The 22926-nt window shown below is 56.1% G+C and overlaps 1 protein-coding gene across 3 annotated transcripts; it reads right to left on the bottom strand.

Moving 5' to 3' along the window:
* Positions 1-341: 341 nt before the first annotated feature.
* On the bottom strand, positions 342-22121 carry ACE (angiotensin I converting enzyme). 3 transcript variants are annotated; one of them, XM_044745280.2, is made up of 25 exons: positions 21386-22121; positions 20599-20766; positions 19891-19984; positions 19061-19204; positions 18405-18596; positions 17730-17827; positions 17158-17330; positions 16595-16818; positions 16105-16249; positions 15704-15802; positions 15291-15413; positions 14715-14926; positions 13907-14043; positions 12665-12823; positions 12299-12386; positions 10046-10189; positions 9704-9895; positions 7892-7989; positions 7518-7690; positions 5365-5588; positions 4909-5053; positions 4476-4574; positions 2402-2524; positions 1860-2047; positions 342-1684 (listed from the first exon to the last, which is right to left on the bottom strand). In XM_044745280.2, exons 1-25 carry the CDS (start codon positions 21653-21655, stop codon positions 1455-1457), a joined length of 3942 nt encoding a protein of 1313 aa, XP_044601215.1. In that variant the 5' UTR covers positions 21656-22121; the 3' UTR covers positions 342-1454. The 3 variants fall into 3 exon arrangements, with proteins under 3 accessions (XP_044601215.1, XP_044601216.1, XP_044601217.1); XM_044745281.2 differs by lacking the exon at positions 4476-4574; XM_044745282.2 differs by lacking the exon at positions 18405-18596.
* Positions 22122-22926: the final 805 nt, after the last annotated feature.

Here is a 22926-nt window from a genome sequence, read left to right as displayed (position 1 = left end):
AGCAGCTGGAGATTAGGGGGGCAAAAACTGTGGACTAAAGGATATTGGGGGACACAGATTGGGGGCTGGGCCTGCCTGGGGTGAAGACACCAGCAAGGCCGGAAAGAGGCTCAGGGTCCTGACAGAGGGGGCCAGGCTGGCAGTGGAAGCCTCTGGCCCTGGAAAACTGACTGACTCCTGTTTGGCCAGATTCTAGGTTTGGCATTTAAATATCTGGAAAATAGATCTAGTCATATTAACTGGAAAAAGGATACACCTCTGTAAATACAGTGTGATCCCATTTAAAATAAGAGCAGAGAAAAAAAAGACTGGAAAGATAGATACCAGAATGTCAACAGTGCTTATCTCTTGTTGTTGATATAAAGGACTTTTATTTTATTTATAGTTTTTTACAAATTTTCTACAAGAAACATGTAGATAAAAGTTATAAAAATGTCCCTCAAAACGATACTCCCTCAAACCTATATTGGCCTTCCGAGGGAAGACTCAGGGTGAGGGCGTGTGCTGAGGGACGGGCGGGGTGGCCTCTGGCAGTTAATTCCTGCATGGGCACTGGCTACTGTCATGCTCCAGCATTTAGGGCCCTTCTTCAGCTAGGGCGAAGGGACCTGGCCCTGGGCCCCACGGGCAATACTCAAGTGCCTCTGTCCACTTTCACAAGTGGACGCGGAGCTGGTGAGGCAGGAGCCCAGGTGACCATGGGGTGGGTTCTGCACTCTCAGTGAGTCAGGCACTTGCAAGGTGCTCTTGTGCAGGGAACCAGAGGACAGCCAGGAGCCTTCCATTTGGGGGACCCGGCCATTTATGGGAACAGATGGGGCAGGGTGCCAGCATGGGGCAGGTCTCCCAAAGCACATGGAAATGCAAGACCGGAAGCCCAGAAGGTCAGCTCCCACTTTGCTTCCCAGAATCCTCCTGGGTTGGTGCCCAGGCTGGGCAGGGGTTGCCAGCCGTGGCAGGACACTGGCGGGCTGCCTGGCCTAGAGGGAAGACAGGAGCAGGCGCTCGGTGGTGCTGGGGCCAGAGCTCTGGGGCATTTTCCCAGGCTCTTCTTGAAGGAGGATAAAGATGCCCAGTAAAGTGACCCACTTGACTGCCAGGAGGTGGGAGAGTGTTCCTGTCCCTGTCCCTGGCTTCTCCGTGAGGGACACAGACTCAGATGGGGAGGACAGGACCTTTAATTGTATTCACAGAGAGACTGGGTGGGGGCTCCATAGTAGGTGGCCTGGTGCCCAGGGACTGGTGAGCAGGAGCTGCCATGGCTCAGGGTCTGGAGGATGGACTCGCAGCACAGGACTGGAGGTGGAGTGGGGAGGAGGGGAGGGGCAGGAGGAGGAGGCAGGAGGGCTGGGAGTGAGCTGAGAGGAGCACCGGGTTCTCGGCCCACCCCATGCCCCCATCCCAGTCTCTCGGTGGTGGACATTTCCCAGCAGGCCTGGCCCAGCCCGGTCATCTCAGGAGCGTCTCAGCTCCACCTCGGAGCCGAACTGGGGCCCACGGTGAGGCTGGCGGAGGCTGTACTGGCGGATGCTGAAGAGCCGCTGGGTGAGACCCAAGGTGGCCACCAGCAGGGCGACGCCCAGGAAGAGCAGCATCCACTGGCCCACGCGGGCCTGCTGCTCCTCCAGGTTCAAGCCCAGGAAGTTGACACGGCCGGTGCCCAGGAAGGAGGCTTCCGAGCGAGCTGGGCAGGGGAAGCAAGGAGAGCAGGGTGGTGGGCAGGGCGGTGGGCAGGGCTGGGGGTCATTTAGACCAGCTTCCCTCTCCTTGCTCTGAGGTCAGACTTGAACATGCCTGAACTGGGGAGGGAGTGGGCTCTGGGGACCAGCCTGGGGCTGAGGTGGGATGGGTGATGGTACCAGAGTTTGGTGTCCAGTTGTACTGTGGCCATCCCAGCTTCTCCCCGTGCCGCCCGTTCTCAGTGAGGAGCCAGTCCAGCAGCGGCTTGAAGTAGTTCATCATGGCTGAGGCTGACATGTTGGGCTGGCCCGTGATTAGCTTCATGGCTTCGGGCCATGGCTTACTGAAGCCCAGCTTCATGGCGTCCCTGGGGGAGCACCAGAGAAGGGAAACCAAGTCAGAAGGACAGGCGAGGAAGCTTACTGTCTCTGCTGCCCCAACCTAATACCCACCCTCCACACCCCATCTCCCAGCCTGAACTTCCCTTTGGGATTGGAAGGGTCTGGGGGTGGGGGTGGGGGAGGGATGACCCAGGTCCAGAGGGCTCTAGTTCCCCACTGGAGATGGCACATCAAGGTGCAGCATAAGCTCCACCTGGGAGTTCCCAGCCTAAGCGCCCAAATGGCAGGTGTTCCCAGAAGAGACCCATTGGGCTCCTCAAGGCTAAGGGGAGTAGGTCAGAGCGTGGAAAACAGTCAAAGGAAGGCCAGAGAAGACTCACGCCAGGCGCTTCCCTGCCTCCTTGGACTGGTAGATGTCACACTTGTGTAGGGGGCCCTTGTGGCCAGCTGCCTGACACAGTGCCTCGTGGAACTGGAACTGGATGACAAAGCTGACAAAGTACCTGCAGTGGTGGGAAGGTGTGGCATGAGTGGGGTGGTTGGAGGGCCCATACCAATGAGCCCCAGCCACCCCTCAACTCCTACCACAGTCAGGAGGTCAAGGTGAGCCCCCCTTGGCCTTCAGAGTCATCAAGGTCCCTTCCACGCCTCCCACTTGCGAGGCTGCCTCCACATCTTGGAAGGGCCTGCTCTGAGGAGCTCTGGGGGTCACTCATGGGTGAGGAGGGTCAGGGCAGAGCCCTTCAAAGATTTGGCAGGCTGCTTTGGAGGCAGTGAGGTCTCTGTCCCTGGGGTATATGCAAGTAGAGGCCCAAAAAGTCACATGTATGTGGCAGGGTGATCTGGGCAAGGAAGCCAGCCCAAACGATCTCCTTCATCCCAAAGCAGCAGGAGTTCTCTGGTAGAAATCTGGCAGTCAAGCCCAAAGCAACCTGTCCAAGTCTGGAAAATTTTGAATGTCCCAAACCAGCAGCACAGGCGTCCCACTTTGCATGTTGGGCACAAACCAAGTGCCACTGACTTTCCTGGCTTTTCCTAAAAGTGCTTTGCCAAGGCTGCTGGTCAGAATTTGGAATGCGTCTCCTTTGCCCACCTTCCTGGGGAATTATCTATGCTAAGCTTGGAAGCTAACCATCACATGGGCCTGGCTTCTGTGTGAAAGTGAGTGTCAGCTTGGAAGCCCAGAAACCAGTCGAGAAGGCAGGTGGAGGCCCTTCCTACAGGTCATCTTGGCGCACTGTCCAATCAGGTCTGTTCCAAGGTGCCTTTGAGTCTCCTTGGTCCCCTGCCCACTACTGCTTTCTGGAGCATCTGAGCCGGCTTTCTCTCTCTTCCTGGACTCTAGGGGACAGAGTTCACCCACCTCACACTTATTAATTAGATTTTGACCAGGTGCTGACATTGTGCCAGGTGCCTGGGTGGAAAGGTGGCCACGGTGGGCATGAGCCCTCCCTCACTGAGCTTCCAGGGACCACACGAGACAAGGGCTAGAGGTGGCCACCGAGCTCTTGGAGCAGACCTCACTGCCCTCTGTGCCTTCATCACAGAGGGCCTGGGCTATTTGTAGCCTGGGAGCAATGGGAACCCCACCCTGAGGTCTCCCCCGACCCATACCTCCTAGGAGGGCTCCAGATCCTACAGTTACCCTTCCTAGCCCTCAGCAAGTGCTCTCCTGCAGCACACAGAAGGAAAGGGACTGGGCTGGGTACATTCATGCTATGGCTTCATGACTCACAGCACCAGTGTGTTTACACATTCCATTTAAGAGAGTAATTTAGTAATGGTGGGTTATGGCCACCATTTCCCAAGCACACTATGTACGCTAACTACGCTAAGAAGTTAACTCTTGCAACAATCCTGTGAAACGGGATTTCACAGGTGAGGAAACTGAGGCTCACAGACACTGAAGAATTTGCTCAAGGAAACAAAGTGGTGGAGATCAGATTTGAGCCCAGTTCTCTGTGACCCCAAGCCTGTGACCTCATGCCCCTGACAACACAGCCTCCCTGTCCAACTGGGTCTCTAATCCTAGTTTTGATGTATAGAAGGTCTTCCAGGTACAACTCAAATTATAGCACAGGCAATATGTTCAATATGTAGTACAGGAATCACAACCTTGTTTAAAAAACCAAACCAAACCAAACAGTGCTCAGGTCATGACCTAGCCATGGACATGGTTAATGTTAACAAACCATTAGCCTTGTAACCATTGGCCAATTATAGTGGAGTTTTTGTTTTCAATTGTCTGGAGGGTGGAGGCTCTTGTCATGTCAAAAGAGTGAAGCAATGGTCAGCCTTGGTTGCAGGCAACTGGCCCAGGCACAGTGCGCCATGCAGCTGGGCCCTGCAGGTCGCCCTGATGGGGAGCTCCCGACAGGACAGCGATGGCAGTTTGAACACTAAGTAGCAGGCACTGCCCCTCATGGTGCATCCTCCTCCCTTTCCCGTTGTTACCTGATATAAGGCACACTTGAAGGAATGTGGAATTTGGCCCCTGGGTCAAAGTCACCTTGAGACCTGGCTACTGGAGGGCAGAGGCCCTGGTACTTCAGCCTGTCAAGGGGGAAGATACATTGGAGGGAGGGTTTGGGGAGAATCAAGCCAAGAAGAGTTGGTGTTTTTGACTTGAAGGATGGTCCCTGCATCTGGGGCTACACTGGGTACTCCAGATCCCTGCGTGCTGTGCCTCTGTGCACAGTCACCCCCTACATACTCTGTCACTTACATGCACACACATTAAGACCCATGTGCATGTACACACACACACATTTAGATGCCATATACACAGACACACCTACCACGTGCACAAAGACACAGGCACCTGCACACTCACACAGACACCCTCAGAGACTCCCCCACCCACAACCCCACAGGGGCATTCTAGAACCTGAGGCTCCACCATTCCTGGTTGTAATTCTCCTTAGTAATGCTTTTGTCAAACACCCTCCAGCGCCACTGGTCAACAAGGTAGCTGAACGGGATAAAGGCAATCTTGTCGAGTGCCATCTTCATCAGAAAGTTGATATCTTGCTCTGTCAAGGGAAAGGAGCCCAGTTGTCAGATCTACACCTGCCTCCTGCCATGTCCTAGCAGCTCGGCCATGATGGGTGTGTGAAGGGTGGGGAAGGGAGGAGTGGGCTCAACCCCTTTGGGTCCTGTGACCTGCCTCTCAGGATGGTCTGTGGGTTCCATCCTCCCAGCTCACCCTGCTGGTGGCCCCATTATTCACCATTGCTCTGTACCAGCCTCTGCCGGTCACCATTAAGACCCCTCTCCCCATCTCCCAAGATCACTGCCCCTTCTTGATCCCTCCACCCAGCAGGATCTCCCGTTCTTCTCTCACCGTAGCCACCACCCTCGCTACTCAGCAGGTTGATGTTGTATAGGTGCTTGGGGGTAGACACTGAGAGCGCCAGCACGTCCCCAATGGCCTCATGAAAGCCAGGGTTGGCACCCTCCCGGAAGGTCACAGGCAAGTCCTTGTACTGCATGAAATACTGTATGTGGCCTATTTCATGGTGAGCCACCACCAGGTCCTCCATGTTCACAGCAGTGCACTGCTTGATCCTGGGAACATGGGGGTAGGGAGAGGGTGTTGAAGAGGGCAGTGAGCAGCCCTGGGCAAAGGGAACTGCTGTCCTTACTGCATAAAGAGCAGACCCCCATCACTGCTATATGCAGGGAACACAGCATTATGGGAAGAAACCCAAAAGGAGAAATGGAGTGAGCCTGAGAAAGAGGGAATCTGGGGGTTGGAAGCCCCTAAAGTATGGTCATTCAGGCCATTCTTCTGCCTCCAACTTCCCTAAATAACTCCAGCCCACACTGCCATGTTGCTTTCTGACTGCAAAGTACTTGCTCTCGAGGCATTGGGATACTCACTTTTGGTCAGCGCAGAACTTTCTAGGACGTGAGTCCTATGGTTTCTTGTGTACACATTTTGTTTCTCCCCAAACTTAGGCCTCCTGAAGGAAACAACTGAGCTATTCTGCATCCAATGTGCCCACCACCAGCATGCATATTCACTGCAGGATTTCTTAGGGTCAGGACTGAAATGACATCTGCAGAGCTGTCCAAGCCAGAGGGTCTACCTCCCTCTCCATATTTCCTCATTCTCTTTTGTGAGCCAGTGAAATTCTCCCTTGGATCTAACCAGATCCAGTTGACCCCATTTTTCTGTCATTCTTTTAGGAGGGGGAAGAGCGGCCCAGCATCCTGGTTACAATGAGATTGGGGTCTGTTCACCTTCTCCTATGACTCCACATACAAAGGAGGATGCCCACAAGAGCTCTCACCCTTGGATTCTGTCAATGCCCAGCCCTACAGCTGCAGTCAGTCCCATGCCTTTGAAGGAAGGGCCCAAGGCCAGGTGATCCAGTGAACCCTGTCTGATTTGTTCCAGGCTTTCTGTGTCTACTCTTCTCAAAAAAGACATTTCCTCAGCTGTGGCAGATCATCTTTGCCACTTCTCCCAAGAGCTGGGGTGTCCTTTCCCTTCTCTTGAATCTAGCTTGGCCTCGTGACCTGCTTCAGCCAATAAAATGTGGCAGAAGTGACTCTGTGCCAGTTTTAGACTTAGCCTTTAAGAGACTGGCTGCTTCTGCTTTCACCAGGGGGGATGCCAACTTCCAGGTAAGAAATCTGACTGCTTGACTGCCATACTGTGAGGAAGCCCAAGCTAGCCTGGAGAAAGATGTGTCCTACCAACCCCCAGCTGCTCCAGCCATCCCAGCCCAGGGGGCCAACATGTGAGTGAAGAAGTCAACTTGAACATTCCCGCCCCAGCATGCCACATGGAGAAAAACTGAAGAACCCAACCAGTTGCTAGAACCAAGGCCCCGGATGGATGGCCCCATTGAGCCATTTCAGCCATCTCCAGCCAGGAGAGCTACCCCAGCTCAGGTCTCCAACATGCAGAGCAGGAACAAGCCTTTTCCACTGTAATTCCTGAATTCCTGACCCCCACACTCATGAGCATAATCAATGGTTGTTCTATACCATTAAGTTTGGGGCTGGTTTGTCATGCAGCAATAGATAACTGACACAGTCCTCCAATGAAGACAGCTTCTGAGCCTCTGTTACTGGTGAGGGTGGATCTGTGTGAAGCACCCCCCGCCACATGCTCATATGCCTCCCTATGTCAAGGCACATGCACGTGGGGAGAGGACCAGCTGTATGCAGGAGGCACCCTGGAGTGAGGGAAGGCTGGGCAGCTCATACCCAGGACTGGGACCTTGGGCGCTGACCAACTGACCAAGCTGGCAGAGCTGGTCAGCACTCGAGGAAACCCTCACCTAGTGGATGGAGTTCCCCTGCGAGAATCCAATGGGCAAGCTGAGACCAGGCCCAACATTCTTGATCTTCCATCCCAAGCTCTTGCCCCTGCACCTGTTTCTGCTTGCTCTGGCTGAGGGGATGGCAGTGGAGCCTCTACTTGGCTCATATCCTTGTCCACTGGGCTCAGGATAAGACCCCCTAGCTGTAGTCTGGACACACCTGAAGTCTTTGCCATTGTAGAAGTCCCAGGCAGAGGCATGGCATACCACCTCCCGCCCATCAGTTGGCTTCTCTAGCATGGACTTGTTCCAGAACTCAGGGGGCACAGGCAGCAGTCCCAGGGAGGTGAAGAAATTGTCCGCTTCCTCAAACATCCTTCTGGGTGTCCAGCCCTGCAAGCAGAGGGAGGTCTGCCAAAACTGAGGACTATGGGGACAGATTGTGCGGCACAGCTGGGGAGAGTACTGGGAGAGGGCCAAGCTAGAAGGGACTCCTGAATCAGAGGGCCCTCTGCCACCAGGGCGGGGGCCTCTCCTCCCCTGTGCCCTGGGGTCGCTCTGGAGGAGCAGGAGTTCAAGGAGGCTGGTACGGACCTGCTTTATCATGGCTTCTGTGGCATCCATCTTGGGGGCTGAAGGGAAAGGCACCACCAAGTCATAGATGTTGGACCAGGTCTGCGCCCACATGTTCCCTGGAGGTGGGTAGAAGAGACAGATGTTACTACTTAGGTTCAGCACCACAACACAGGGTGAGGGAACCAGATCCCAGTCTTGCTAATCACAATGGCGTCTTTTGAGCACCTACTGTTTGCAAATTGTGCTGGGCATTTGACATACACTGTCATCAGTCTGCACATCCAGCCCACAAGGTCATTACTGTCCTGACTCACAGGTGAGAACTTTGCTGGCCATCAGGGAGTCAAGGTGGTCCTCACTGTCCATGAGCATTGAAGACTGAAATGACTCGCATCTGTGTAAGCCTCAGGTCCCTGGAACATCTATGCACACATGGCCACAACTTATTGAGAATTAAGTAACCCACCTGGGGGCCCACGGCTCCTAAGCAAGGAGGCTGTTGTTTGAATGCAGGCAGGCAGGCTGCACTCCTGACCAGCTACCGCTGTGTCCCCTCCACATCCCTGAGAGTGGTTTATGTGGTCACCTGACAAGAACTACCCTCCTTCAGGAGAGGTTGATGCTTCTGCATTTAGGGTAAGAGAAGAGAGCCCAGTTCCCCAGGAGTGGAGAAAAAGAAGATATTCTGAGTGAGTGGAAAAGTCTAGAAATAGATTTGGAGTAGAGAGTCTTTTATAGCCAAAGGAGATTAAGTTTGAGCTGACATCAGGTCCAGTCTAAAGTAGAAACCAGTGAGAGTTAAGAATGAATGAGCAAGAAAGCATGAGTGAGCCAGTGCCTGGCCACACCCATCGCCAGCAGCTGAGTTCTAAGGCCTAGCTCTGGCCCAGCTCCAGGGCCACCTGGGCACATTGCTTCCCCTCCTGGGGTCTGTGTTTCTCAGTCATCAAGCTGATGCCACTCTGATGTTCTTTAGTCTCACCAGAGAGGGAGCAAGGATGGTTCGTCAATTGGGCTGCAAAGACCCTCCAGGCTGTGTGAGAACTAGACCCAAATCTGCACCAGCTTCTGGGGTCTCCCTAGTGATTTGTAAATGCTCTGTGGCCCCATCTGGGCTCTCGGCTCACAGTGACAAGCCCCCCAGGAATATGTTCCCAATGGCCTGACAGGGACAGAGACCTGGTAGCCTCTACTTTGCTCCAGCCCCTACATCCCTTATTGTCTTCCACTGCCCACTCCATGCATTCAAGGCACCAGAGTTCACAATCTCTGCAAAGCGAGGGTCCAAAAGGTGAGATGCATCTACACTCTCAGGACTATTCTCTGTTCTCCTAACTCCCATAGCCTGAACATTCTGTCTGCCATTCCCTGCTTCCCTGCCACTACTTTTTCCATCTGTCAGAACCTCTCATCTTTCAAGGCTCTGATTACATGCCACCTCTTGGGGAGGCCTCACCTCCTATGCACAGCCCCTTCCTCACGCTCCTATACCATGCTGCCTTGAGCTGTGATGAATGATGTGGTCTCCCTGTGACAAGATTATGAACTTCCCCCACATTGCCCCAGCCATGATGACTTGCACAATGTGGATCTGTAGCAAAAGAGGCACCAGATGCAAACAGGAGGCTCGTCTCCCAGCATCCAGCCCCCACCCCACTCCAGCTTTGGCAACATTCTCTCCAGGCTCAAGTCTTCTCAGCATTCCAGCTGGAAGTGCCATCCGCAGACCCTTCCCAGCCTGTTCTCCACCCTCTGGCCAGCCCTGGCCCCATCCTCCTCATATTGGGGTCTGCCTTCATCCCTTCCTCAAGGCCCAGCACTTGTCCTCACCCAGGAGATGAGCTGGAATGGGGCCCTCCAGGTTGACGTGTTGTGGCCCGTAGTGGCGGTGCAGGGCCCGGCGCACGTAGGCGTGCAGGTTCAGGTAGAGCGGCTGCAGCTCCTGGTAGAGCTGTTCCAGGTCTTGCTCCAGGGACGGCATCTCGTACATAGATCTCCACGAGTCCCCTGCGTCTACGTAGCCTGCAGAGGGGGACACAGCCAGGCTCTCTGAACACCCTCTGCCTCCTTCAGGGACCTCCCTCTCACCAGGCTTAGGGTCTCTAAGGACCTCTCTGAGGGCCCCAGTGGGGCTAGGACCACAGAGCCAGTGATGCCAGCCGAGGGACTCACCATTGAGCCGGGCAGCCTTGTTGAAGAGCTCCACGTATTTTGGAAAAAAAGGGAGGATGGACCTCCCCACATTGTCTCGCCAGCCCTGCCATGCCCACAACAGTTCTTCATATTTCCGGGATGTGGCCATCAGATTCGTCAGATCTGGGGGGCAGAGGTTGAATGGCTTAAGCCGCCAGCCCTTGGCTCACCTCCCACCTCCTTCAGAGATGGAATAAAACTGGTGAGATCACGTAAAAGGGACAGTACAGGCAGCAAGTCTGCTGAAATAGGAGAAAGGGTGGGACCCCTTCTACAGGGGCTCCCGGAGGCCAGGTGGGGGCTCAGCACTGCACGCACGTGCCCTCAGGCGATCATGGGATTTTAACAGCCCTGTGAGGGATGTGATTGTTTCCCTGTGAGCAGTTTGGTGACATGGCTGGGTCCCCCACGAAGTGGCTGAACTGGATCACAAACCAAAGGCCAGACCCCAAAGCTGCTGCTCCCTACTCATTCCCTCCTCGCCCCGTCCCTGGGAGAAAGGGCCTGAAGTGCAAAAGATCTGAGTTCCTGTTCTAGTCTCCCACTGACACCAAAATCACCTTGCAAGTCATGGACTTCTCTTTCCCTGTCTATAAAATGGGATAATGCCACCCTCACAGTGGGGTGAAGATTGAACAGGAGCATGAAGCGCCTGAGCAGGGAGTGTGCCTTGTTCATCTCTGTGTTCCCACAGGGCCCAGGGCATCTTTCACAACCTGCAACCAAACCGACTGAATAAAACAATAGCTGTGAAAACCAAGTACAGAGAACCATCCACGCATTGCCAGGGAGCCAGCAAGCCCGGGTCTGCGTCCTGTCGGAGCCACTGCCTACGTGAGTGGCCTCCTCGATTATGGACTGTATGGAGCTGACATCCACCTCACAGAGCTGGGATAAGGATGATGTGAGCTCGTGTTTTGATTCTGAAGCTCCACACAGACCAATGGTGGCGTCCTTTCCTGTCTGGCCCTGGCCTGAGAAGGAAGACTGTTGATGGCTTTGGGCCCTGCACACCTCAGTGACCTGTGCTCACTCTCCTTATTTCGGAACATGCCACGTAATATCTACTTTTCATAGAGAAAGTACATTCAAATTAATTTTGTTTAGAAAACAATGTATTTTGAGAATTTCGCATCTGTCCTTTGCTGATGTGAGTGTTCTGTTTTTCTGGGTGCTTCTTATTTTCACTAATGGAAGTGACCTGATGGCCCAGCCCTGGATTAAGGGACTGACTGAGGGGCGCTGAAAGCCACACTCCCTTTAATGCTCTTAATCCATTAACACACATTCGCACACACATGCATGTGCACACCACTTGCACACAGGCACACACATGCAGACACACACACATACACACACACATATACAAGCAAATGCCCCCCCCAACACTTTGCGTGCCTACCCACATCCACAACCCGTAGGCCAAACCCTGTCCCAGGAAAACTTTCTCTCTTCTGTTTATTTTCCATTTCCCTTCTATTTGTCATTGTCCTAATGTGGGAGTTGGGCACAGGGCCAGGAAGAGACTGTTTCTGGATAGAGATCCCTCAGGGAGAATGTTTATGCCTCTGGCTCTCCAAGCCTGGGAAGGGCAGGTCAGGAGGGAGGAGGGGCTGTATCTGTGTGCAGGGACTTGAGTGTCGAGGGTGAGCTCTCTCAAAGGGGAGAAGGTAAGAAGGCCCAGCCAGTGGGGAGAGAGAGGACAAGCAGGAGCCAGTCCCTCCTTCCAGCAGGAAGTGGTGGTGGAGGGAGTGAAGCTGAATGGCATGGATGTGGCTTCTGTAGGCTGTGGCTTCAATTTATGGTGGGGTATGAAGGGGCCAGAGAAGGTGGGAAAGACAGGATTGGAGGGAGCATGGAAGGGAGGTGCCTAGAGTTACTAGCTTTATTTGGGACTCCAAGCCCTTGAAAGACAAATCTGAGAGACAAATTTGAGATACCTGCTGCTCTGCAGGGTATGGCACAGGGAGGAAAAGAGAAGGGGAGAGCCTAGAGGCCACGGAGAGGGAGCAGATGGGCGGGTCCAAAGGAGGGGCAGTGGATTAGGGCAGAGACGAAGCAGGGGCTGCTTCTAAGCGGTGGCAGAGAAGCCCCACCGGTGGAAAACAGGGAAGTGAGTTTCCTGGGCATGCCGACCGAACGAGTGGAGACCGCCTGACTCCCCTTGCATGGGCCAGCCCCCCTGACGCTGGGCAACCCCAGCCCCTCCTCTCATTGCCCTCGTGCGCTCACCAGGCTCTAGCTGTAGACAAGTGCCATTGGCGAGGCACACAGAGGCCACGCTGTAAGTAGTTTCCATGTCCAGCAGGATCTTGTTGTACTGCAGGAGGAAGAAGAGAGGCAGCAGGCTGCACCCCTTTGCCACCTGCTACCCAGGCACCATTGCAGAGCAGGGCTGTGGATTTGGGGGAGCATGTTCCCAAAGCTGCTGCCTTCTCAGTAATTCTGGAGGTGTATATCAGCATGGCAGATGTCATGACTTGACAAATTGAGGAAGAGGAAGCAGCATGAAGGCTGGACCCTATACGGGGCTCACTCGAGCTAGGACCTGGTCCTGATTTTGGATCCTCCACTCCCTCTTCCCCTCAAACCACACACCTCCTGCAGCTCCTTGACAGGCAGCGCTGCCCGCTCTAGGTCCTGAATCTTCTTTATCATCCGCTTCATGGTGGTATTCTGGAAGTTGGTCACATCAAACTGCCTAGCCCAGGTGCCATACTTGACAGTGTGGTTTGCCATCTGTATGTTCTGCTGCAGCTGAAGGCACAGGGGAAACCATGTCATGAGGCCCAGGAGCTTTGGAGAGGCCTCTGAGGAGGAGGTGCCATGGGGAGCTGAGGGGACTAGGGGTGGTGGTGCAGGGGGCAGATTTATCAAGTTGCCGTCTTTGCCTGTAAAGACCCTGTTCAACCTGAAATGTCTGTAATGTTCTGAATGCAGTACAGGGCCCTCAACAGATGCCCACAGCAGAGTAAGTCATATCCTGGCAGGGACAGAGAGCAGGAAGCCCATCCCGTATCTTAAAGGCTGTTAGGGTGGAGGCATCTTGGTATTAGCTCTGTGCCTCTTTGAGCCTCATGGTCCACTCTGTAAATGAGAGTAAGACCACCAGTTTTGCAAGGCTGTTGAGGAATAAATGAGGCAACAGATGTAAAGGGCCAAGGAACAGGGGCCAGCACACAGTGCTCTTTAAGAAATGTTAGTTCTCTGTGGCTCCTCTTGATATAATCTGCACTCACAGGTGGGGAATGGGGCTGAAGGGGAAGTATACTCTCGCTATGGTGGCAAATGGGGGCTTTCAACCTTTTCAAAACCAACTTTAGCATCCCCCCCTTTTTTTTTTTTTGAGGAAGACTGGCCCTGAGCTAACATCTGTGCCGATCTTCCTCTACTTTATATGTGGGACGCCTACCACAGCATGGCATGCCAAGCAGTGCTATGTCCGCACCTGGGATCCGAACCAGTGAACCCTGGGCCACTGAAGCGGAACGTGCGCACTCAACTGCTGCACCCTTGAGCCGACCCCTGCATCACTTATTTATGTACCATTTATTCCGTTATTAACAATAGATTGATTATTAATGAAAGACAACTTGTTCAGGCATTGAGTATATGCCCACTCAAATCTGAAATAGATATTGTTTTAAGTATTCCATTTGGATTTTTCACAAATTCCGACAGCCTCCCCCCACGGAGGTAACCCCAAGGGAAGGAGGGAAAGAGGGGGGCAGCCTGCTCTGCCTCGGGTTTTGGAGGATTGGTTGCTGGGCGGAGCACGTGTGTGAGCTGGGTGTGTGCTTGTGCATGTGCACGGGTGTGGAGTACAGAGAGGGCCCCTACCAGGATCTTGCTGGCCTCTGTGGTGATGTTAACGTTGTAGTTCCAGTTGGCCTCGGCATATTCGTTCCACACCACTTGGGATCTCCGGTCATATTCCTCCACAAACTTGCTGGCCTCAGCCTCATCACTCACCAGCTCTGTGGGACAGAGAGGAGGGAAACAGACAGGTCCCCCTTGCTCCCTCCTGTGGTTTGGCCCGAATCCCACTGCCACCCCTGCCTCCCCACCTGCCGTGCCCCTGCTGGTCCCCCCTGCCGTGCCCCTGCTGGTCCCACTTGGGCTCTGGGTTGTCTGGCGACTGGCTGTTCCCTGGCTGGTGGTTGTCTGATGGGTTGTTGTCTGGCTGCTGATTGTTGCCTGGCTGGTTGTTCCCTGGTTGATCGTCACCTGGCTGGTGGCCTCCTGGCTGGGGACCAGTAGTGGGTACCCACAGCAAAGCACGAGGAAGAGGAGGCCGGGCAGTCCTGGAGCAGCCCGACGTTGGCCCATGGCCACAGGAGAGCAGAGCCCTGCAGCCACCACTCCCTGGCCAATAAAAGAGGAGCCTGCAGTGTGACCTCATAAAGCAGTGTGGCCAGACAGCCTGTCCCTGGGGGCCTCAGATCTGGGCATACCCTCTCTAGGATTCTGGGGAAAAGACATTCCCATCTCTCCCCCAGGGCCCTGCTGATGAGCTCAGAGGGCTGCCTGGCCCTCCAGGGCAGGGTACCAGGGCCCAGCTGGGAGGAGCTGATGGGGAACCTGGGTCCAGAGCCCAGAATTGAGAACTCGCCTTAGTGCCCCAACCCACCCTCCCTCAGGGCTTTACCAATGCTCTCTGGGTAATTGTTGGGCATCGGTGGGTACCACTGATACTCTGGCCAGCCTAGGACCTCGTCATTCTGCTGGTTCTGCTCCTGTAGCCACTGGCTGACCGGCTGGAAGTAGTTGAGCAGTGGCTGAGCGTCCAGGGCATCTGAGCCAATCATATCCTTCAGCACCTCTTGCCAGGGCCGTGAGGAGCCTGCCTGCAGCAACTCCCTGTCAGGCAGAGTGGTCACTGTGGGCACAGGAGTCTCAGGCTGGGGTTCACTACTGGCCCCCTGGCCCACTTGCCCTACCTCCAGCCATTTCTTCCCCCCACTGGACGCAAGAGCAGCAGCATTAAGACTCTGGGGCCTAGGATCCCTGTGAAGGGGCCAGGGGACATTTGTCTTGCCCCATGACAGCCAGAAGTCCCATTCCATAAATATTTGATGAGAGAAAGGAAGGGCGGGAGGGAAGAAAATCACTCTCCCCCATCTGGCCCCATGTGCTCCCACTGGAGCAGCCAGGTGTCTTCCAGACATGGCCTTCTCCAGCCTTTCCCCTCACCCTCCACTTGCCCTCCCTTCCCCCCACACACCGGAGCTTGGCCCCCGCCTGGGTGGACTGGTAGATGTCACACTGGTGCAGTGGGCCCTGGTGGCCTGCCTCCTTGCACAGGGCTTGATGGAACTGGAACTGCAGGATAAAACTCACAAAGTACCTGCAGGCACAGAGCAGACATTAGAGGGGATAGTGGGGGTCCCTTGCCCAGGCACCATGCAGCTTCCCATGGGACAGAAGCCCAACCAGGGGCTGCCTCGGCAGAGAAGGGAGAACCAAGCCCGGCTCAGGAGAGAGGCCCGCTGGAATTCCAGGCCCTGGGTGGGTGGGGGGTGGGGCGTCCAGAAGAGTATGGAGACAAGCCCTGGGAATGGGAGGACCACAATCAGAGTAGGGTGCAGGGGACTAAAGGTGTGACAGAACTGAGGGGCAGGAAGGCAGCAATAGTACCTGATGTACGGTGTCACATTTGGGACATGAAACTTTGCTCCAGCATCAAAGTGGGTTTCGTTTCGGAGAACTGGAGGACAGATCCCCTGATATTTGGTTCTAGAAGAGGATGGTTAAATTGTCTTAGGACCTAAGGGTTGCACACAGGCTGATTTAGCTTTTGCAGAAAAAGCTGCTAAGCAGGCATTCCCACCCAGCCATCCCTTTTCCATGCTGGTGAATTGGGGAAGACTTCCTGGAGGAGGGAGTTTTAGGAAAGAAAGAAGAATGTGATGGGTAAAAGGATGGAGGCATTATTAAGGAGGAGGGGACTGGGACTGACTGAGGCAGGAGGCTCCTGGTTGCCCAGGAGGGTGGGAGGGCCATTGGGGTTAGGTCCTTCCTGATCCCTCTTTGCTCACCGAAGATACCACCAGTCAAAGTTGTAGCGGGAAGGGGGGGTACGCCCACTAAAGACCCCCCAACGCCATTGGTCCACCAAGTAGCCAAACGGCAGGAAGGCAATTTTTTCCAGTGCCATCTTTAACAAGTAATTGATGTCGCTTTCTGTCAGGAGACGAGATGAGAAGAGAGGTCAGAAGGAGAAGGGAGTCCAGCTAGGATAGGGTGGGCCTGGGGAGGATCCAGCAGGAGGTGAGGCTGGGCAGATGCAGAGAAGGGAAGGCTGGCCTTCGAGACCATGGGGCCCTGCTTGGAACAGGGCCCTTGGGCAGTGCTGAGTTGGGACTCAGGGTGGGCTGTTGGGCTCCGGGTGGGTCCCCAAGTCTGCCTGACCTGGGGCAGTGAGGCAGAAACAAGAAAGGCAGATTGGAGTAGAGGTAAGTGGAGTCCTGCTGTGGGATCGAGTGGGGTTTGGGTGGTACTGGGCTGGGTCCTCTCCACATCCCATACCCGTGTCATTGGTGACACGGTCCAGCAAGCCAATTTTGTACAGATGTGTAGGGGTGGAGACAGACAGTGCTAGCACATCTCCGATGGCCTCGTGGAAGCCAGGATTGGCGCCTTGGCGCAGGGAGACGGGCTGGTCCTTGTACTGCAAGTAGTACTGCACGTGGCCCATCTCGTGGTGCACCGTGGACAGCTGCTCTAGAGTGACCCGTGTGCACTGCTTGATCCTGGGGTGGGTAGAGGGTGAGGGTGAGAGTAAAGGACAGGCAGGCCAGGGACCAGAGCATGGGGAGGCTGGTGCCTGAGGGAAAGGGGCAAGGAGCTGGAAGAAACATATAAATCCTTTACCCTGCCCCAGCCCACACTCAGGCCTTTCCCCTCCATTCCCCGGGTGGAGTTGACTACCTGTCAAAGTTCCCGAGGGAAGGCAACCTAATGGCAGGCCTGGCATAGACCCAGCCCCCCAGCCAGTGTCGGGGCTGGGGTAGAGGTAGGCCTGGGAACTGGCCTCTCTGGCTGCCCACTCTTCCCAGAGCCTCAGAACCCTCCTCCTCCCGTGTCTAGACCTGAAGTCTTTTCTGTTGTAGAAGTCCCAGGCAGAAGCGTGGCAAACCACTTCACGCCCGTCGCTTGGTTTCTCCAGCATAGATTCTGCCCAAAACTCAGGAGGCATGGGCAAGAGCCCCAGGGAAGTGAAGAATTCCTCGGCCACCCAGAACATGTGCGTAGCATTCCAGCCCTGGTGGTGGGGTGCGAGTACAGGTCAGGGACCAGCTGCTGGGAGCTCACTGTGGCTGCCCTGGGGGCAGGTTTGGGGTCCCCCACCCAGGTTAGCTCCCTGCCTGTGAAGGGCATCTCTGCTCTGTGGCCTCCCTTTCCAGAGGTAGGGCCCCTACTGACCACAGAAGTGGACTGCTGCTCACATCCCACCAGGGGGTCCTAAAGAGAGGGGTTGACACCTCACCAAGGACTCAGACCCCAGCTCACTGCTTGTACACGCACTCCAGGCTGCTGCTCTATAGAATGGGAGGGACCGAGATCCCTACCCGACACATCTCCCTTACGTGACTTCTTCCCACCCGTCTCCCGTGCCTGATTCCCTCCTGTTGCTCCCACCTTGGCCTGATCCTGAGCTTACCTTCTGCACCATAGCACTGGTAACGTCGAGATTGGGCTTGTCAGGGAAAGGCACCACCATGTCGTAGATGTTGTCCCAGCTCTGAGCCCACATGTCCCCTAGACAGAGGAGGGGAGCCAGACAGCTTGGCTCCCTGCCCAGCCAGCACCTGGTTCCCCATGCCTGTCACTGAACAGCACCTTGGGCCCCAAGGCACTCTAGGGCAGCAGCCTGCTGGGCTGGCTGATACCAGGAATCTCACACATCAGTCCCATCCACACCCTTGAGTGCTCTGTGTTCCCGAGGGCTGGCAGAGGCCAGTGTGAGCCCAAGGGCTCCTTTCGGATGGTGCTGGGGTCCCTGCCTCTCAACCCTGAGGCTGGGTGACAGGGCTTGCTTCCTGGGGGCATAAGAGAGGATTATTACTCCTCCTCCAATGTGTCCTTCAGCGTGACTTCTAGCTCCGCCTTTTACTAGTTCTTTGCTCTCTGTCAAGTCAATTCCACTCCCTAAGCCTTAGGGTACCCATCTGAAGAATAGGAACAATGACGATGAGATGGATCGCTTGTTTTATGGTGGTGGTGGATGAGCTACATGGGCTCATGTGTGTGGAAGCGAACAGTGCAGGGCTCTGAAATGTGCGACATGGTGAGGACAATCCCTGGGAAACATGCAGAGGCAAGGCCACGTCCTTACCCAGCAAGTGAGCAGGGATGGGTCCCCTGAGGTTGATGTATCTGTCCCCGTACCGGCGGTGCAGTGCGCGGCGGACGTAGGCATGCAGGTTGAGGTAGAGGGGCTCTAATTGATGGTAGAGGTGCTCCAGATCCTCCATGAAGGTGGGCGACTCATACCAGGAGCGCCAGTAGGCCCCTGTGTCTGAGAAGCCTAGCAGGGGGTGGTGTTGGGGTGCAGCTCAGGCCCAAGGCGCTGGCACCTCCGCCTACCAGCTGCTACTTTGCCATTCTCCTGGCTCGGTGTGTGTGGATATGCCAGCTAGCTGGAAAGGATGGCTTGGGGGTTGTCACTCTACAGTTTTCTAACTAAGGGTTGCTCCATCTCCAGCTAAATAGATCCTGGAGAGCACGAGAGGCAAAGATGAGTGCTAGGGCTGGGAGGAGTGCCACGAGGGGCAGTATGAGGGCAAGACAGTAGCCTGGTGGAAGGCAGACGGGCTCAAGCCCAGTTCCACCATCCACTACTGTGCGACGTTGGGCCAGTGTATGAGATCATCATAACAGCTGCCCTGTCAGCCTCAGGGGTTGGGGCTCAGGGGAGACAGTGGATGGGAGAGCATCTTGGTAGCTGGTGAGGGCGGCACCCAGACAAGGGAAGGAGCAGGGCATGCTCACCATCCAGCTTGTAGGCCTCATTGCTGAGGGCAGTGAAGTCCTGGTACAGGGGTTTCAGCGGGATGCCCACAGTGTTGTGCCAGCCTTCCCAGGCATAGAGCAGCAAGGCATAGCTTCGAGAGACAGCCAGGATGTTGGTGAGCTCTGAGACATGGGTGAGCAAGGTCAGTTAGGAGACTTCTCTGTTGAAGTTATAACAGCCTTCACCAGAGCTCCCACACTGGTCCTCACCATCTCCACCTGCTTCTTCAACATCATGATACCCCCAAAGTCAAGGGCAACCTTTAAGCTGGGTAGGATGGGCTGGGAGAGCTATATAAAGCCAGCACCCAGGCAGGGTCCTTGTCCCCAGGAGACTGATGATCTAAGGTGGTCGACACAAGACATCCAGAGACCAAAACCCAGACAGACCCTTCATGGCTCATTGGATGGAGTGCCTGACCTCAAGGCTGCCTGGTAAATGGGGCTTGGGATGTGGGGGGAGAGGAAGAAAGTATAAGGGAAGCCACGAGGGGTCTAAGGCCTGTGGAGGCCTCTTGGGGAGAATGAGGACCCATTAAACAGAGGACTAAGCAGCCAGGAGAAAGGCTAGTGGTGAGGGGAGAGGTCAAAGCACACATGGGGCTGAGGCTAGGGGCTGGAGATTCTGGAAATCAGTTTGCCAGGAGAAGCAGGGCCGTGGGGGCATCTGATAGTCCAGCCCCAGTGGGAGGTCAGTGCCTTGCCACTGCCTCCACAGTCCCTCCTGATAAACATGTCATCCTCCTGGGTGCAGCAACACGATGGGGAAGGGTAGGAAGCCCCAGCAGACAGTAGCGACAGGGCAGTACCTGGGTCCAGGGACCAGCAGGTGGCAGTCTTGTTGGAGTAGCAGACCTTGGCAGTGGAGTAGATCCTGTTCATGTTGCTTAGCAGAGAGTTGTACTGGGGAGTTACAGTCGAGAAAATGTTAGCAATGAACCCCCAGAGGGAATCTGGCCACCCTTCCTCTTTTTGCTGAGCGGAAAATGAGGCCAGGAGAGAGGATGTGGCTTGGACAAGGCCACTCAGTGGCACTCAGAGCACTTCTGATCACTAATGCACTGATTCCACTCTGATGGAGGCAGCCGGTGGAGATGGAAACAAGTGTCCTGAGAGTCAGGGATGAGGGTTCAAGTCTGAGCCCAGCCACCACCTGGCAGTGAGGGTAAATCCCTCTTATTCCCTGGCCTTGATGGCTTCTCAGTCCTTCTCAATTTTTCTAAGGAAGCCCACAAACAAAACTGGCCTATGGAGAAATTTTGAAAACCCCTGTTTCATCTTTTACCGTTTACTTGAATTTTCTTTGTACTCCTTAACACTTGCTTTAATATAAAGTAACATCCCACCCCATCTCCAAGCAAAATCAATGCTCAGGAAGCCATTCTATGCCTGCCCAACAGTCAGGACCCCTACAGATCCCAGGGTCCCTCCCTGGCAGGCTCCACCGTCATCACAGTGGGGTACTAGGAGGCACCCCGGCCACTTCTGCCTCCATCCCTCAGGTCTACCGGGCCCACCTGCTGCCGCTTCTTCAGGGGCAGGTTGGCAGGGCCCAGGATGCGCACACCACTGATGACCCTCCGCAATATCGGGTCGGTGAAGTTCTGCCAGATTGGGTCGTACAGCTCCTTGCACTTCTGGCCCCAGACCTCGGCAAACTCCTGGTTGAGCAAGGCTGCGTCCTCCTGTGGGCACCAGGAGGGCAGGGGAGGGTGTGTAGGGGGGGTCACGACGCTGGGGGAGAGGAGAAAGGCCAAGGGCTCCTGAAAACTGGGGATTGTGGGAGAATTGCTCCCTCCTCCTGGGACCTGGGGGTCAGGAACTGGGGGAATCTGTCTCAGGGGGCGGTGGAGCAGAAACTGCAGCCAGAAGAGGCAGGGGGAGGAGAGAGTGGAAAGATAGTGATGAATGGTGACCGGAACAGTGAGAGAGGGGTAGGTAGCGGCCAGAGAGGACGAGGGCCCAAAGCAGACCGGGCACCCTCAGCGAAGGCTGCCGCTGACCCAGCCCGATGTCATCCCTGGGCGCTGCCACCTGGGGGCACTCGGTGTCAGAGGAGCCAGCCTCATCCCTTCGGTTCCTATATTGGGCACAGACCATGAGCCCAGCACCGTGCTAAGGCACCTACTGCCGGTCTGATGGGGCGGGATGGGGGGAGTCCCGTTGGCTCCACCGGGTCCCCACGGCTCAGGGGCCCGGGGCGTGCGGCCAGCGGTGACTACCCGCCCCCCAGCACCCGGCCACGGGCCTGTGATTGGGCGCCCGGGCCCCGCCCCCGCCCCTGCCCCGGGCCCGCGCGCCCACCTGGCGCCGCGCGTTCTCCTGGGTGATGTTGGTGACGTACGCCCAGCTGGCGGCCGAGCTCTGGAACAGCACCTGCTCGGCGCTCGAGTTGAAGCTCTGCGCGAAGAGCTGCGCCCCGGCCTCGTCCGCGGTAAAGTTTCCGGGCTGCAGCGCGGGGTCGAGTGCCAGGGTGGGCGGCGGCGGCGGCAGCAGCAGCGGCAGCAGCAGCAGCAGCGGCGGCAGCGGTGGCGGCGGTGGCTCCGGCCCCCGGCGGCCCGACGCGGCCCCCATGGCGCGGTGCGCGGCGCGCGGTGCTGCCCCTTCTCCCGCGCCGCGTCCGCCCTGCGGATTATAAAACCCGGCGGCCGCCGCCGCCTTCCGACACACCCCCACCTCCCCGCCCCGCCGCGCTTCCTTCTCGGCTGCAAAGTCCCCCGGCAGCGCGGGCCTAACGGAGCGGGGCGGGGACCGACGCTTCCCGGCCCGCCCGGGGAGGAGCTGAGGTGTCCCCCTGCGACATGCAGCCCAGGGGTGGCGGATGGGGCTTAGGTCAGGCTCTCACAGAGGAAGCTAGAAAGGGGGACCCCCCCCCACACACACACCCACCTCCAAAGCTGAGGGACCCAACAGTTTTCTGGAACACCCACGCCTGCCCATCGTGCCCTCTCCTCGCTGTCACACGGCCTCGGCGCAGGGATCTGGAAGCCCAGCAGTCTCAGACGCTCAGTCTTCCGGCCTCACCGCCCCAGGCCTCTCTTGACTCCTGAGCGGCAAGGTGGGGAGCTGTCCACAGCACCGCTGGTGCAGCTGGGATAGGGTTAATGATCAGTCACCCGTCCCGCTTCTTCACTAGGCCTTGGGGGAGGAGTGTGGCCTGCGCGGGATGGGGCAGCGGGTTGGGGCAGAGTTTAGGCTTCGGCAGGCAGGCGCCCAGGGGAGGTGCTGCAGAGATGCTCAGAGCCCTCGGCTCACCTCAGGACTGGGTAGGGGGCTACCAGGAAAGGGGGAAAGAATGGAGGGGCTGTTGAGGGCGAGCATAGAGGCACTGGAGCGCTGGCACACCTGCCCTCTTCCCACTGGGGACACAAACTGTCAGTCGCTCATGCAGAAACAACCACACGGGCTTGCAGCCTTTGAAAGCTACAAAGATGAGCCTAGAGAGGAGAACAGCCCCCTCATTTGACAGATGAAATTAAAGACTCAGACAGGCTTGCCCCAAGTCACCGCAGGACTCCACACTCTCCATCAGTCTTTTCCTGTCTCATTCATGTGTCCCTCCAAATGACAAGCACGGGGGAGGGAGGACCGTGGCATCCTCTTGAGGTAGTTGTGGAGGCTGAGGGTCCTCCCATAACTCCTCAGCACCATGGTGTCTGTCCCCAGAGGTGGGAGAACCCTACACCCTAGCAGACACCCTGACAAGGGTATGGAAGGGGACAATGGAAGAAGTGGAGGAAGCAGATGGAAGAAGCTGGGCAGAAGAAGCAGGGCAGGAGCCAGTGACAGTTGCTAGGGAGTCCCCCCCACATTCAGCTGCTTGGGGCCAGTTGGGAATCAAGTGG

This window comes from Equus asinus, chromosome 13 (assembly GCF_041296235.1).
Source record: "Equus asinus isolate D_3611 breed Donkey chromosome 13, EquAss-T2T_v2, whole genome shotgun sequence".
In the NCBI taxonomy this organism is placed as follows: Eukaryota; Metazoa; Chordata; class Mammalia; order Perissodactyla; family Equidae; genus Equus; species Equus asinus.
The sequence above is the reverse complement of the archived record's forward strand: the minus strand, read 5'-3'. Positions and strand labels throughout refer to the sequence as shown.